The sequence below is a fragment of the Pelodiscus sinensis genome, chromosome 7 (genome assembly GCF_052426305.1).
Source record: "Pelodiscus sinensis isolate ZL-2025 chromosome 7, ASM5242630v1, whole genome shotgun sequence".
In the NCBI taxonomy this organism is placed as follows: Eukaryota; Metazoa; Chordata; order Testudines; family Trionychidae; genus Pelodiscus; species Pelodiscus sinensis.
Window position 1 is genome coordinate 39,890,240 of NC_143058.1, and position 17,832 is coordinate 39,908,071.

At 41.0% G+C, this 17,832-nt stretch overlaps 1 protein-coding gene across 3 annotated transcripts in view; it reads left to right on the forward strand.

Annotated features, from left to right (window-relative positions):
- The window catches only part of XIRP2 (xin actin binding repeat containing 2), a 187,478-nt gene that overhangs the window by 134,134 nt on the left and 35,512 nt on the right, over positions 1-17,832 (forward strand). For all 3 annotated transcript variants that reach the window (XM_075933533.2, XM_006135766.5, XM_006135767.4), the window contains 2 exons: positions 3,540-3,703; positions 11,401-11,532. In XM_075933533.2, the coding sequence (XP_075789648.2) occupies positions 3,540-3,703; positions 11,401-11,532 (296 nt within the window). The remainder of the gene's footprint in view (positions 1-3,539; positions 3,704-11,400; positions 11,533-17,832) is intronic.

The window sequence follows — 17,832 nt, forward strand, 5'->3', positions numbered from 1 at the left end:
CTAGCATGTTAAGAAGTCTATTTATTATTTAAATGAATCTCTTCCTATTAATTTGTAGAGACTCTCAAAAAGCAATTTTTATATAATGGAAAGTATGGAATTAGAAATAATAAAAAAGATAGACGTACTAGTACTTGCTCTTGAATTAAATTAATTGTTCTCTTGACTTTACCTGCCAGTATGACATGACAATTTCTAGGGTAGGACTGCAATGATTTTACACTAAGAAAAATATTACTACTTTACAAGCACCAGGGAAATGAAACATGAACACTCTGCTTATTTTATCCAATCAGGTTACACTATGTGTCATGGGAGCAATAGCAAAGCAGGACTAGGTACTATCTATGGGTATGTCTACACTACCCCCCTAGTTCGAACTACGGGGGGTAATGTAGTCATACGTAGTTGCAAATGAAGCCCGGGATTTGAATTTCCCGGGCTTCATTTGCATAAAGCCGGCCGGTGCCATTTTTAAATGCCGGCTAGTTCGGACCCCGTGCCACGCGGCTACACGTGGCACGAAGTAGCTAGTTCGGATTAGGCTTCCTAATCCGAACTAGCTGTACGCCTCGTGGAATCCCGGGCGTGAATCCCTCGTGAATCCCGGGCTTCATTTGCAACTCAGTATGACTACATTACCCCCCCTAGTTCGAACTAGGGGGGTAGTGTAGACATACCCTATCAGTATTCTATACATCAGGTGTGGGCAAAAGGGCCTCTGTGGGCTGGATCTGGCCTGCCAAGCAGATGGTTGCAGTCCGCGGACTTCCTGCCGCTCCCCCACCCTCAGGCCAATTAGGGCCTGGGGTCAGGGGGAGTGCACAAAGTCTCCTCCCCCACCATGGGCCCTCAGTGCTTAAAGTCAACTGCCAGATTAATTGGCCTGGGGTCAGGAAGAGCTCACAAAGTCTCTCATTCCGTGCCCCCTCCCTGTAAGGGGTGCATGGCGCTTAGAGACTACTGCCAGCTGAGCAGTTGGCGGTTGACTCTAAGCACTACATGCCCCTTGCAGGACAGGGGCAGGTTTGGAGGAGACTTTGTATGCTCCCCCCACCTCCAGGCCTGATTGACCTGGGGGTGGGGGGAGCACACCAAGTCTCCTCCCACCCTGTAAGAGACATAGGGTGCTTAGAGTCAGCCGCCAGCTGCTGCTCAACTGGTGGTTAACTCTAAGCACACCATCCCCTTGCAGGGTGGGGACAGGGAGTGAAAGACTCCCTATGCTCCCCCCATCCCCAGGTCCTGATTAACCTAGGGGTGGGGGAAGTGTGCAAAGTCTCAGTCTCCTCCCACCACCGGGGGCCCGGGTAGGGTTACCAGGTGTCCGGTATTCACCCAGATAGTCTGGTATTTTCGGCTCCTGTCTGGTAAAAAAATTCAGAGAATACTGGACACCTAAAATGTCTTTTATTTTCTGAATTTTTCCCCGGCCAGGAGGTGAAAATGCCAAGTACCTGGCAACCCTACAAACACTCAGTGCCCGGCCTCTCCCCGCTCCGAGCCCTCCTTAGCCCCCAACACCACCAGCTCCCCGATCCCAGTCCCCATGCTTATCTGGTTCCCCAAGGCTGCCAGCACAAAATGGCTGCTGACCAAAAGACCTAGGGGTCTTAGTGCTCAACCTCTCCCCTGTTCCTATCCCTGCACTTAAAGGGAACATGCTGTTTTATTTTAAATTATTTTTTTTTGGCTTAATAAGTTCTTGGAGTCCTTTTTTTTTGGGGGGGGGGGAGGTCAATGACTTTGGTCTCCCTCTCCTTCGCCCCCCCCCCCAACAGAATTTTTTCCTGGTGTTTTTTTTTGAGGGGGGGGGGTGTCGATATTTTTGTTTCAACCATCTGCCAACCCCTAGGCCCGGGCACCTAGAGGGAAACACCTGCTGTTCAGAACAGCTGGTGATTCTCTCTGGAGAGGCAAAGACTTCATTGTCTTCCACTACCCCCAGGCCAGTCAGGATCTGTGGGCAGGGAAGCATGGAAGTGTCCTGGCCCCACCCCTTCTGCCCAAGGCCCCACCCTTTTCACTGTCCGCACATCTAAAATTACTGCCCATCCCTGCTCTACATCCTGGAATTTAGCTTTGAACATGATATTCCCTTGTGACATACTACAGGAAGACGTGAAAGTTAGCAAGGTACTGCTGGCACAAAATGTCTAATAAAGTTGAACAGAAGCTGTAAAACCTTTGTCTATCTCCACTCTTTTAAATAGTAAGAAGTGCATACCGAATATACAAAAAATAGAAACTCACAACAGGCAAATGTCCATACTTGGTTTTGGTTTTTAGTTTCGATAAGTATAATTCTATCTCATGAGTGATCTACACTGGTCTTGTCTTCACTACTAAAAAGGGTTCATTATTTTAGGGTAACTACAAGCATGAGCTACCCCAACATAAAAGTATAGTGAAGACAAGGCACTTCAGTTTTACTGCCAGGGAAATGACAGGATCAACCCAGAACATATAGTGCTGACTTTGCTTAGTTAACCTCGTAGTAAAATGAAAGGGTCTTGTTTTTACTGTGATATTTCCTCGGGATAGCTCAGGAATGTTAGTTGCTCCAAGGTAAAGAATGTACCTTTTTTAACCAGTGAAGATGAGGACATTGATGACATCATCATGAAGAATGATTTATTGTATAGTGTTACTGTTCTTCCCATAACTATCAGCATATGCATGAAGTCATCTAATATATGAACATATCAAAGTGACTTTTTTGGCCAGGTGCAAAATTATAAAGGGAAAAATTTCATGGTAACCTGTGATATCCTCACCAAATGTAGAGTTTTATATACTATGGATGAAATATCAAGTGAAGATCTCAGAAGAGCAAATTAAAAAGTAAGCTATGATGAGACAATGCACATTTTAGGGGCAACGAGTCTTAACTTTGTGGGTGCAGCATAAACTGAGGAAGTAACAGCAATATAGATAGGTGTTGCATTTTTCAGAGTAAAAGTAATTAAGTGTAAACCACTACAATATTCATTGCTTTACATACTCTTGTTCTTGACTTTATCATATGTGAGGTTAATGCAGTTTATTTTCGGTAAGGTTTTAATACTCTAGTGAAGACAAAATAATTAATAGTAAATAAATAAACTGGAAACAAATTCTGCTCTGACTTACTCCTTTGCAACTAAATTGATTACAGTTTGCTAGTCATGATTTCTGGTGGCCATGTATTTTTGCTAGGTTATCAAGAAAAATAAACAATCTATTTTGTGGAAAAGTCTTACTATAATTTTTTTTTAACAGTGATGTTTATTTCAATAAGAAACATCATTATTTCCATTGAAATACCTTTTGACTTCACGGGGAGAAGGCTTGGGCACACTGGGCCTGATTCTGAGTCATAACTTGCTGCAGTTCATACATTATGAGTTAGAACTGATGTAACATTCCATAAATATTGGATGATATTGTTCATTCTTTGCAGTCTGTTTTTGAAGATAATTTCTCTTTTCAGACTTAAAAAGCAGCTATTTAATAATAAAAATTAACCTCCTAATACAAAATATTATGTTTGCTTTTAGCTACTGCTGTCTGTCACAAACCTGTAAGTGGATTTTCAGACGAAAGCACGAATTGGAGTGATAGTGTGACATTGGATTTCCAGGATTCTGTCTCATTGAAGGAGAGAATGGCTATGTATCAAGCAGCTGTGTCCAAAGTAGAGCGCAGCAGCTCCTCTGCTAATGTAAGATTTAACATCACAATTGTCTTTATGTTTTGCTATTTCTGTTTATACAGATCCCTATTCTGCTTGTTTATTCACAAAAGCGATCCCACCATTTTTCCCACATTACCTTTATGTAGCACAAAAATTAAAAACCTGAATCACTAAAACCTACACAACAAAATCACCAGTTCATTTCAGTCTCTTATTAATGAGAGTTTGCATACCACTGATCTTTTGGAAGACTCATTTTAATTCACTGTCTGTACAGTTTTTTCTTTTTGCTCTTTTATGCACTAAATCTATTAGGAATATTTAAATAAACATAGAAATGAGAGATAAGCAACATTGCCGCTTTGCTAAACCAATTGTGATGATAGAAGAATACAGCTTTCTGTATGATTACCAATTTTTGTAATCAGCAGGTAATAAAATTTTATTCAAAATAATATTTAACTTTTGGCTAGTCAAGCTGAGGAATTTGAAATTACTGCAGTGTAAAACTTGGTAATAGTACAGAATCATTAAAAGTAGGCTTGGGAGGGACCTTGAGACATCATCTAGTCCAGTGCCTTGCAATGAGCAAGATTAAGTAACTAATTGTCCAACCTGTTCTTTAAAACCTTCCATATAATGAAAAATAAAAGAACATTGTTTTGTAATAAGATTATAAAAGCAACTAGTCATCTATTACAGGCAGTCCCCGGGTTACATCAATCCAACTTACGGCGGATCCCTAGTTACAAACGGGGGAAGGGGGTGCAGCTAGTGCGGGGTGCCTCCCCCACTGTCGCCGCCTCCGGCGGTGCTTCCCCCCAGCAGACCAGGGAGACGCTGGGAGTGGCTTTTCTCGCTGCAGAGGACGCGGGTCTGCTGGGGGTACAAGACACCAGCCAAAAGGGGGCACCCCAGAGCAGAAAAAGTAATTTCCTAGGGAACAGCAGGAGCAGCAGGCAGTGAGACCCATTGTGTTACAGTCCCCACCTTGGGAGCAACAGCTCTTTCCCTCTTCAGCACTAGAGCTGCAAGTATCTTGTTAGCGTCACGTGAAATTAACAAGTCCCTTCCAGTCTGGCAGAGGTGAAGCTGAAAAATTACCCAGTGGTGTGGGTGGGCAAGAATGGGGAGGAGCAGGGCAGAAGGGAAGAGGGGATAAGCCCCAACCCCACACCGTGGCTGGAGCGGAGCAGGGTAAGCTCCGAGGGGATGGGTCTGGTTGTAAAGTGGGTGAGTGGACAATGAGGACCCACCTGTGGCTAAACTCCTGTTCCCAACACAGAATTTTTCTTTAAAATTAATCCTGTGGATAAATTCACACACACACTTCACAGGAAGGGATTTCCATTTTCTGCTCAGCAGAATACAACAACAGCTTTGATTGTATCAATATTTCACTGTGCTCTCCAATGACTATTGATTACACTTAATACCCATTTCACTGAACCATCTGTAGCAAATTCTATTTGGAACAGTAATATGCATTGAATAAACTTTTTTTAGTTATAAAAAACAAAGATTCTGACTATTAAATGAATAACTGGGATCTTTCATGTACCCCAAAAGGAAGATTTGGATATAGCATGAAACACTGAAACTTATGATCAATTTTTAATTAAAATATCAACCAAAAAAACCTTCATATCAAAACAGTATGTGTTTTTCTTAGAATAAGGAAGTTGTATGAGAATCAGGGTCTTTTCCACCTAACTCCAGCTTCCCCCCCCAAAAAAACATGTGCCAGTTCCGACTTACATACAAATTCAACTTAAGAACAAACTTACAGTCCCTATCTTGTACATAACCTGGGGACTGCCTGTATGTAAAAAACTCTGACTAATTTTGTTTTACTATTGTGTGCCTCTCTAGTCAATAGGAATTTATTTTACAGAAATACTTAATATTGATGCTGAGAATTATGACTATAGTACCTGTCCAACAATCTAATCTATTTAAAAATTTGACTTATATTTTTAAATATCATTCACATTAGTTGCTAAAAAAGAAACTGTAGTTATGTATACAGCATACCAAAATACTATAGATTATAAGTTATTTCTGAAAAACTTTTGTAAAACTGAAATAACCAAGCAATAAGTGTACCAGCGTCTCCTAAAACCATGAATGAAATGACTGTAGGCTTGAACTTTGTTACCATGTTTGTGAGCACCCCTTATTGCGTGATAGTGAAACAACTTCGGAATTGAAGGAGTGCAGCATCTGGGTCTTATTTGCACATGGAATTAAAGATTTATATTACCTGTGGTACCCAACACACTAGCCACATGTGGCTATTTGGTCGGTTGAGTGTGGCTAGTTGGCTTGAACAATGTGGCTATTTGGCCGGTTGAGGGTGACTAGTTCAGTATAGCAGTAGCCACTGTATGGCTATTGCTTCAGAACTGGTTGGACACCATGGTCTTAAGCACATGCTGACAATAGAAAACATGCTTAGAAACAGTATTTCAATCACGTAGTTTTCTTCTAGATTATGTTAGAAAATGTAAGGGTAGTATATCACAGTGTTCCTTAATGGACCAGAAAATAGGTACTTAGAATTTCTCTTTAAGAAAGACGTGAAATTAGAAATGATGGTAAAAACAGAAACACTGTGAGAGGTGTGTACATAGGAGGAGCATATTAATGAGTCTGGTCTCTTGTTGATTCCAGTGTGTTACTCTTTTTGACATCAGTAGGAGTTTTCTCTAGGTATGAAGGGTAGGATAGACCATTAAAGTTCCTGAAGGCACATTATTTCAATAAAAAAGAGCCACGGCATATTTTTTTATTCAATTAAGTACTGTAGAAAACACCCCAGAATTCTCTTTAGAATGTAAAGTAGGAGAACAAAAAAAGAATAGTATTAAAAAAACATAGGTCAAAGAACAAGAGAACTGGTGCATACATACACTTTTTCTATATATTTATAAAATGTAGTAAAATGCTGAACAGCAAAATGAAAAACGACAGAGAATTGAAATGTGATACTAGTGTGAACTCAAGTATATGATACTTGGTTTCACTGACTTGTTCCTCTATCATTTGTACCTCAGAAATCTTGCAGAAGGTCACAGAAAGAAAGATGATGAAAGAACCACATAATAGATTTGAATTGTGACACGTTGGGCTTAAGATGCTAAATGTTGCACTCTATTTGCATCATCCTTAAAGTGATATGAAAGGAATTAAGAGCTCCAATTTTTTTCAAGTTTCCTAAATGATTTCCACTTACTAAAAATCAGAGAAAATGGCAAACGACTTTTACCATTTTTATCTTGCCCAGGTTTCCTGAGAATTTCGCTTAAACGCTTTCAGAGGTCTCACTTATACAACAACCAGACCCAGAAAAGTATGCTAACATTAAAATAGCTCATACAACATTGGTATTTGTGGTTTATACAAATCTCATGGAGTCCTAGAATACATGCTTGTAGGGTGTCTGGATGAGCATTGAAAAAGGTGCGAGTTATATCACGTTAATTGGTACTCACGTAACTCAAATTATAGGGGTGCCACAAACTAGTCTAGACATACCCATAAATAGGTTTTTTTGTCCTACACTCGGCTGAGCTGTCATATCACAGCACTGATCTGTATAGTGTCACACAGTATGCCATGAAATTGGCAGAGAACTTTGGATGAGTTAATCTTATTGCTGCAAATTAAGGCACACATTTATAATGGTGAGAAAATTAAGCATTTGAATAATTTATGGTGGGTTCTCCATCACTGAAAATTTTTAAATCAAGATGGGATGCTTTTCTAAAAGATCTGGTCGAGGAATTATTTTGGGAAAGTTCCATGGCCTGTGTTCTACTGTAGGTCAGACTAGAGTATCGCAGTGGTTCCTTCTGACCTTGAATTTTATGGAAAAAATATATTTCCCTAAACTCTAACACACAGTAGAAATGCCTGTAGCTATTATACAGCCTGTCACGATAGCTATTAAAATACCTCTGAGTCTAACATAGGAAAGGGCAAAGCTCAGATAAGATTTAGAGAAAAATAATATGTAGGAGAAAGGTAGCTATTACTTTCTGCACACTTCAGAAGAAACTATTTTAGATCAACATGTAACAAGTGGTGCCTATTTGATTGTAGTAAGAAATGAGAAGCAAAACATACAGCTAACCTAGATTACCCCAACAGGAAAAAAACATAATTTAGCAATTTTTAAGCAATGGTTTCCTTGAATACATCGACTCAAATTTTCATTTGAGATGCTGTTTTACTACTGAATTTGTTTTCTTGATACACGGTTAAGAAGACTCTTGCATGATTTCATAAAACATCATGATACAGGTTGGACCTCCCTTGAGATCTGACCAGTTCCAAACAAGGGATTTTGCTGGACCAGGGAAGGTCGGGCGGGGGAGGGAGGAGGGAGGCAGTTTCCCTGCTGGGCTACTCTCTCCAGCCATCTGGGCTCCTCTTCCTAACATCTTCTCCTTAGTCTCCCTGCTGACCTTGCAGCCCCACCAGCTGCAGGCTCTGCTGCCCCACAAGCTCCATCAGCCCCAGCCTTATTGGCTCTGAGCTCCAGTCCCCCCACACACTAGCCAGCTTCACTGCCCCTGCCAGCTGGCTCTGCTCTCAGCTGTCAGCAACCTTTGCCACTGGGACTCTCTAGTCCAGCAACATCCTGTCACCCACAGATTTTGCTGGACCAGAGAGTCCCAGACCACAGAGATTCAACCTGTACTCTGTTAGTAATACTGCTATAGAGAGAACCTCTATAGATAACAGGCTAGAATTGATGTGATAACCATGCTGAGAAGTGAAAAATGTTGTTAATTAAAAATGAACTGAAGATGTGGTTAGAAATATCTTGTATTGCAGGTATAAATAATATGGTACAAAATAAAACATGGCATGATTTTAAAAATCACAGAATTCACAATATGAAAGAGTTCTAAAAAGCACACAAAGAGCTGAGTGTGTCCAGATCCTAGAGAACACAGAAATAACTTTGCACACTTCTTCCTCAGATACTTATTTAGACACACAGACCCCACCATTGCTACATCTCACACAACCTCTGTGAGCTAGGGAAGTATTTTCATTTTACAGATGAGGAACTCAGGTACCAAAAGACAAAACACTGTCTATGCTAGGGGAAAAAAAGATGTATTTTAATAGAAGTTAAAATTCTTGTGTAATAAGCAATTATAGTAGTGGTAACCAGTCAAAAAACCTCATAAACTCCATCTTCTGCCCACATGTGAAAACAACTTCTTTGTTAACACATTAAAATATTTTTTCCTCCCCACTGTAGGCAAGGCCTGAGTAATCTGTTCAAGATCAGAGGATGTATGTGGCAGAGTAAGGAAATGGAACTGGCTCTGCTCAGCCACAGGCTAACATAATCACTGGATTATTACAGCTATTGAAGAACTGATTACTCTTTCATCAGGGAATAGTTCAGTGGCATGGCACTATCATACAGTGTCCAAGTTCACTCTTTTCTTGCATTAATATGAAGTATGGGAAGTGAGGAACTATAGTCTCCAATTTCTAGAATGACTGATTGAGGCATTGACTGGACTGGTGCCTAGAAGACCCCTAGATCGCAGCAGCATAATGGTCTCTTAATGTCATCTTTGCACGCTTTCCTACCAAACCTGTGACAGGGATTCCTCAGCCACAAGCCAGAATCTGCATCCTATGTGCTTAAGCATGCCAAATATTCTCTACTCCTGCCTCTCAGTATGTCATCTACATGTTGATATTGCATATTTGGATTATATGCAGAACAGTTTAAGGATGTTAAGGAACGGGGATTTTGCTAATGGTAAGGGGAGACTTGCTCCATGACCACAGTGACTCTGCATTTTAAACATAGTAAGAACCTGGCGCTATTATAATATTTAAAATGCAGAGGCGCAGTGGTCCTGGACTCATTTGACCCAGGAGTGCTCAGTCCCGACTCATACCGGGTTTAGCAGCCCCTCTTTGCGGCGGTCCAGGCTGGCCGCGGACAGGGACTGAACGGGCAGCAGCCCCTCTTCATGGTGGCCAGGGCTAGCCACAGACAGGGGCTGATGCCAGAGCATCCCCTGCACGTGACCAGGCTGGGGCATTGCAAACAGGAGCCATTTTGCAGCAGCAGTCTCTGTCTGCAGGAGACCCCAGTTCCCTCCTGGGACCCCCCACAGATGGGCTGCTGCCAGAGCAACTGAGGCCCATCATGGGTAGAGGTTGCTTTGCTGCAACCTTCCCTACCCCCCCACCTCCGCCGCCTCTGACAGAGGTGGTGGCGGGGGAGGGGGAGAGAGTCAGCACTGGGGAAACTGGCTTTTAAGCTGTTTCCCCCCCATCACCATCTCCTGTTCCCCCCACCTTGCTGCCTCTCATACAGAAGCAGCAAGAGGGGTGGGGAAGTGAGTAGTTGATACTCCACTTGACTACTTGCTTACATCCCTAGTACAGTTTGCTGCATAAAGATTTTTTGTTTAGAAATATTGTGCTATCTTTGAAAGAGACTACCTATTTCAAATATATTTCCAATATGAAGAGTAGTGACTCCCTCAAAATAGATGAAATGTATTAAATATAATCCCTGTAACTAATAGGATCTCAGTAAACTTAGCATGTGTGAAGAAAAAAAAAACTTTGGCCCCAATCCAGAACTCCTTAGTTAAGGTTCTGTTGAAATCAATTATAAGTTTGCCTAAGTAATTCAAGATCCTTCTATAAGAAGGAAATTTAGATATTTGCAGATAGCTTTTGTGTAAAGGACATGACTTAGAGCTGAAGGAATTATGACTCACACTCGTGGGTGGTGGGTGAATCTGCTGCTTGGGGACACAAACTCCCCAGCCTGTTGCCTCACCTATACTCCACCCTTGCTCTGTCCCAGTTCCACCCTCTCCCCACTGTCTCCTTCTTCTCTCTTTATCCCTTTCCAGCCAAATCCCTGTATCCAAATGAAACAAATGACATTTGGAAAAAAACACTCTTCTAAAATTTCTTTCTAAAGGAAAAAATGGAGCATGTTTTCCACTACATGCCAGATTGTGAAGACTGAACATGCACGTGGTACCTAATTAAAAGCACTTAATTTGGAAATAAAAAATTGTCAGTCCTAGGTCAATCATTGTTTCCAGCCAAGGGTAGCCGCAGGAAGTGGTGGCCTGGGCTATGATGCTTCCCATGGCTCCCCTTGGCTGGAAACAGTGAACTGGAGCCAACCGGAGCCCCGAGGTTCTGTGACTATGGATCCTTTAGGAAAACAAAATGGTGCAGGCCCACTAGTGGCTTACGCTGTTTTAAATAAATGAGGTAGGAACCCAGTGAGGTTTTAACATCTAGTCTTAAGTGTTTATATGTTTAGTGTTTTTGACAGCCTTATTAGTGGTTTGTTTTATTACTGTAGCTATGACATACTAATATTCATGAGTTCTGTGTGCTAGCTACTGTTGCATTATGCTTTAACAACAGTGAGAGATCAGACATCAAAATGTATCTGACAAAGAATCAAGAAAACATTTCAAAGTTCTATAATAAACTAGTTAATATAAAATCTAACATACAATGAGGTAGTAGAGCTTGTAGAATATGGTGATGGAAGTTATCACTAAGTGGTTACATATATTTTGGAAATGAGTGGTTACGCAAGTGGTAAATAGACAAATTATTCTTATTGCCTAATGAAAAAGATCATTTCCATGAATATTTGTTCTTACTGTACCAGGTAACACTAATTTTTTCTGTTACACTAGGTTTTGGAGGAATCAGAGACCTGCACAGTGCCTGGTGGCTTAGCAAGTGTGAAGAAACAATTTGAGAAACGGGAAACTGCCTCTTCACAAAAAATAATTGATCAACACCAGTACGAGCACAAATCTGTACAGGTAACAATAGTATAAGAGATACCACTTTCCAGATAACTTTGAAGGGAAATACTGTTAGTTATCATGCTGAATGTGCTGATTAATTTCATTATCAGTGACAATGTTTTTGTAATGTACACACACAGTGTAATTTTCTCTTTGACATTTGCTACTCTTTAGGTAGATAAACTCTCAATATGTAAAAGAGATCTATACTTATTGCTGATCTACAGGCAAATAGATAAGTATTGTAAGAACTTTGCCTTTGGGGTTGTAACTCATTATAAAAGTATCTGCTAGTATTTTGCATATATTTTACTTGAAGCGTTAAGTCATTTTCCTTGAGAAGGAGTTTGCTGTTTAAATTTAATCAGCTTCTCTAACCAGATCAAAGATTGCATGGAAGAACACAGATGCTACATAAAACCACATTCGAAATGTTTTAGATAAAAGGTTTTTGCATTTTATTTCTTCATTATCATATATCATAAAAAATGGTTGCAGAAGATAATGATTTTGGAATATACAAAGACTTAGTGCAATGAATTTTATTACACATATATACTGTGCACTCTGAAAAGGAGCAATGGCAAAATGAAAAGCAGCATTTGATGAGTTTGTTTGAGAGAGATTAAAATAATAGAAGTGTAAAGCTTTGTATCACAATATAAAATTATACAGATTGAACTTCTCTAGTCCGGCACCCATGGGACTTGATTGATTCCAAACTAGAGAATATGCTGGACCATAGGAGGTCAGTATAATCTAGCAGCATTCCTAGCACTTCCACTGCTTACTGGGATGTTAGAAGACATTTAAGGGTAAATTAGAGATAAATAACAGCACAGACCACTCTGAGAGCCAAGACTGGTGGTCATAAACAAACTTGGTCACATCCATGATAAATTGACATCTGGCTAACTAAAATCATGCTGGACCACTGATGTTGCTGGAACACAGAGTGCCAAATTAGAGAGATGCAGCCTGCACTTTGAAATAATTATACTTTGTGTGTTCAGTTAGAACAACTTTAGACATGGCCACTATTGATCATTTTATTCCTCATGACTATTAGGACCCACAGCATTTACACAAAGTCAGGCAAATTCTACACTGGGGTATGCTTGTGCAGTTCCCAGTAAAGTCAATGGGAAACGTGTATTCAAAGGCAGAATTTGAAGATTACATAAATGAAATCTAGAGTAACAGTAAATGGTGGGTTATGTCTAAAGCTGGAGGTACATTTCAATGGAAATCATGAATTTGCAAATGGGGAGACTGTGGTAAAATAAGGATTTATAGTCTCAAACAGTTTTAAATTTAAATGGTGATTCTTTTTAAAAGATTTAACATCTCAATGGACACTATGATTATGTAGGTGTCTACCAATCCTTTTCTTCTTTTCAGTCTCACTATGTAACCTGTTTAATGCTTTAAAAATTCATTTGACTGCATTTGTATATACAGTTTAGGAAGAACTGTTACTTTGTCTTCTGTGTTTCCATGATGTCTCAGGGTGGCACATATGAAATTATCTGTTCTGTTGACTGGAAACTACATCAGTTTACACTAACCAAGGAGCTCCCACTTTATGGCAACAAAAGTTAATACAGGGTCTCATTCCTTTCTCTAATACATGAATTGCCAATAGTGTAGTTTTGTTGAAGTTAACAGTGTGAAACTAGTGTAACAGAATTTTGTATCAGATTCACACTTCCTACTGCGGATAAAAATGAGTTCCAGTTCCACACCTGGGATTGTTCACATGCAGGAGTGAGTCTTGCTGGTGTGGACATTCCAAATTCTACATTTCAATATGAAGAAAAGTTGTATTAGGGTACATCTAGACTACAAGCCTCTTTCAAAAGAGCTCTTTCGAAAAAGGCGTTCTTCTCGTAAAATGAGGTTTACCTCTGTTGAAAAAACTGCTGTGTTCTTTTGATTTAATTTCAAAAGAACACAACCGGAGTCTAGACGCAGGTGTCGTTTTTTTGAAAAAAAGGCTACTCTTTTCCAAAAAAATCTCTGTAGTCTAGACATAGCCCAAGTGACAGAAGGAACATAAGTCAAAGACTGGATTGTTCCAAGGAGAGGAATGACTTTAAAAGAGTCAGATCTCCAAAGCAATGCAAAGAAATGTTAGAGAGAACATACCCTCTCATCACTCTCAACAGAGAGAGGTCCTTTTCTGGACAGCAGGGAATAAAAAGTAAAAACACATGTAGTAGGGAAGGAGGCTGCCCCCCACTCTTGTCCTCCCATGGTCTTTTCTTAGTCATTGACTTGGGAAAGAGGGATGAAGTCAGCTGATTGGCTACCAAGTGTCCTGCCCCGTTTAAGTGAAACATCTTGTTCTCTGGTTAGCTGCTTCATCCTACCCATAATCTGTTAGTCGACTATTCTATAGTCCCTAGGGGCCGGGCCGGCAGCCAGTGCACTCCAGCCCCACTCCCAAGGAGTTCCCTGCTACTCCACACAGGGTGCCAGGTGGGAGCTGGTCTGGAGGAGAGCCAGTTGAAAAACCAGCTCTCCTTGCAGACTGGCTATCTGTCGCCCTATACTGCTGCCCCTGAAGTTCAAGCACTCAAAAGTTAGGAAAGACTCTACAATTGTCTGTGAGATCGTAATTCAGCCCCTTTGTGTGTAAACATTAAGATACAACATTTATTTACACAATCAGATACTTTTTCCCCCCATGGAGGCCCTGCCTCATTGGAACTGTAGCTGTTCAGCATCTGTAGCAGTGGGTGGAATGGACATAGAGTTGGGAGTCAGGTTTGCCTGAATTCTAATCCCAGCTTTGTCATTTTTTTACTATGTGGCTTCAGGTAAGTCCTTTTGTTTCAGTTTCCCCATCTATAAAATTAGAATAATAAATCTCTCATCTCTCAGTAAAGATAATTTCATTAATTCTGAGGGATGCAGCTATTACAGCAATGATTACCATGGAAAACATCATGAGGAGATGAATAGTTCTGCATTTATTGCACAGTACTCAGTAAATAAGGCAGGAGTTACTAGGGGTACATCTAAATTGAAAATAAGAAATGCAATTTGGGCTGTGCAAATTGCATATGTTGTCTCGAATCTATTTTGATATTTCACGCATCTACACAGTGCCAAATTTCGAAATAACACATTATTTCGAACCATCCCTTAACCTTCGTGCAATGAAGTTTACTGAGATGGCATAATAACGTGCCCCTTATTTCAAAAAATATTTTGAAATAATGGGTGGCTTGTGTAGATGCAGGGTAGCTATTTTGAGATACCTCCAATATCCTGAAATAACCATGCAATGTAGACGTACCCTTGCTGAATGGGAAAGATAAAAATATTGACCATCACCTTCATTCCCTCAGCATTGGCTATCCTCTGGCCTAAATGAAGCAGAGTCCTAGGGCAAACATAGTAGTTACACTTTGGATAAAATTTCCAAATCACCCAACTTCAGAATCCAAATCCCACTAAATTTCAATAAGATTAAGGTTCTAAATTTATTTATCTAATGCCTATGTATAATGGGACAGAATTAAGTATGTACGGGCAGTCTACATTCTGGTTTTCTAATTTCTGAGTGTTTGGCTTTGTAGCCTAATAACATTCTTGTAACATGGAATTTTAAATATAATTCCTCTTTTATTTAATTTCTTCTGTTGAATATATCACATTCTTTGCCACTTTTACTATTTTTCCTTCTTCTGATATTTTCTGTCAGCTTCAACAGGTTTAGAAGTACAGTTCAGTTCACACATGATCCCAAAAGTCTAGTTAATCTGAACTAGCCAACCTCCTTAGTGAACAAGTCCTTTCTCCAAAAGCATTGGAGTTCTACCTGTGGCCCGCACACTCCCTCTCTGCCCTCTTCTCAAGCACTGATGCAATGAAGCCCCACACTTACCTATTACTACTTCCCTTCCCTCCCAGCACTTTCAGAGCACTGAATCAGCTGATTCACGCTCTGTCCCCCTTTCTCCCCTCACTCCCACAGCTTGAATGCTGCAAATCAGCTGATTCATGTGCTCCAAAAGTGCTGGGAGGGAGGGGGTAGGGAGTAGGTAAGTTCAGGGCACCAGTGCCCCAGTGTGCGAGAGGCATGGAGAAAAGGGCAGAGCAGAAGTGCATGGGCCTAAGGTGGAATCCCAGTGGGCCACAGGCCACAGGTTGCCCACAACTGGATTTCAATCTTGTGGCCCACTGAGATGAAGGCAGGACACTTATGCGCCTCATTCACTAGTCTTGGTTGCCCATCACTCTTAGTGAGTCAACAATCATCACTTCCAGTCACTTAGGGCTAGACTGTAACATAAAAACCTGTCTTAAATAAGAGAAGCACATATCTGCACTGACTCAGTTGTCCTCAGGGGAGCTGTATTTTGTACCAGGGGAGTCACACTGAGAATCACAGTTTATTTCATGCTCTCCTTCCCTCCTGCTCCAAAGGGGAATTAATTTGCTCAGCATCCATGCCAGTTGCAGGTTTCTTCCCCATTCAGGGTCATTAAAGCATGTTGCTCAATTCTAGTCATTCCACACCCCAATCTGTCCCACTCCTCCCACAGCTGCACAAAATGGACACTAGTGGCTCAGTGGAGGCTACTCTCCTTCCTGTGCCTTGACCCATGATACAGGCAGCGCACAAAGCAGCTCACAGTAAAGAGATCACTGAAATTCCTTTATTATTCTGTGTGGAAGAGAAATAATCTTGGTTTTAAGATTAAAAGTGGGAAGAGAAAGAGTACAGCTTGGAATCCCTATAGTATTGAGACATGTGAACTTGTCACATTTCTGTGACATTCAGGGGATCAGACTGTTTTTAAAAATAGCTTTCTCCCCGAGAGTTACTTTCCATCCTAACAAGGCCTCCATGTGCTTTCCTATATTTAGAGCAGAAAACTTTTTTGTTATTTTTAAAGAACAAAATAAAAACTCAGTGGGAAATATATAAAATAGTGGATAGAGCTACGAGAAAGAGAAGTTTAGAAAAGGGGAAAATGTCTGTAGAATTCCCCACTTTTTCAGTCTGTGTCACATGACAAATTGCTTCACTGAATTTTGTGTCAGGAACATTAGTTGTTCCTTTCCTTTGTTAGAATAACTTTTTATAGCCATGTGACGGGCACTGTTGTCCCATACTGACAGCTGCGCGGTGACTCTGTGGGGAACCCGCTGGCCGACATGCTGACTCTACTGCGCATGCTCAGAGGTGGCTAGGGAGAACCGGAGGATAGCTAGGGCATGGGGGGGGAGGGACCAGAGCCAGAGGGTAAGTACACCCAAGGCCCAGAATGGGGGCCAGCCGGGGAGGGGAAGCCCGGTCCTTGAGGGAGGGTGTGTGACAGGGCGCACACCCTACACTGGCCCTTTAAGGGCAAAACCCAGGCCTGGAGCAGGGGCTGAAAGAAAAGACCCAGCTGAGGCCGTTAGGGCTAATGAGGGCCCAGCTGCGAACTATATAAAGAACAGTTTGCTACTGAGGGGGGAGAGCAGTAGAGAGCTGGCAGCTGAGGAAGCAAGAGGCTCCCAGGAGCAAGAGCAGGCCTGGGGCTTGGAGGGTGGCAGCCCTGGTAAGCGGGGTAGCAAATCTACACCCCGTGCCAGTGATGAGCTGCCCATACAGACTGCAGCTTGCCCCAGAAAATGGGCTAGATGAAGACTGGCAGTGGGTCACCGAGGCATGGTGCGGAGTATGCACCCCTACAAGCCATCTAAGATGTGGAGCCAATAATGAACTCTGGCAGTCCTTGTTTTTATACATATATCTGTATCTGCTTCCTTAAAGACCCAAATGCAAATGTTAGCACTCAGGAAAGATTATGTGGATTTGTAACAACAACATTTGATAGCTTCTGACAAATATGTTCTTGCTCCAATGAACTCGTTCTTTTCAAAGATAGAAGAGGAACTAAAATATGTATTTTATGAGCTGAATGCACCAAATAACAAGGATAGGAGGGATAATTAATTATTTTCATTTTAGTCCCTGAAATTGCTGATTGGTGGTTTTGGTCCATTGAGCGACTTCTGCTTGCATTACGCTGTTGACACGAAAGCTACCAACTGTCCCCCATATCCTCCTAGAGCATGGTATTGAATCTTATAATATCAGATCAGTGGAATACTGTACAGGATTTTCATAGATTTTTTAATTTGACATTTTTTTAATGATAGTAAATGTTAAAATAAATCCAATACTCTAAAATAATGTCTACATATAACTCGTACAGTCTAGTTTCACTAGGATTCCTTAAAAAAATCTCAGAAGGGAAGCCGTGTTAGTCTGTAACTTTAAAAACAAGTATTCCTATGGCACTTTAGAGA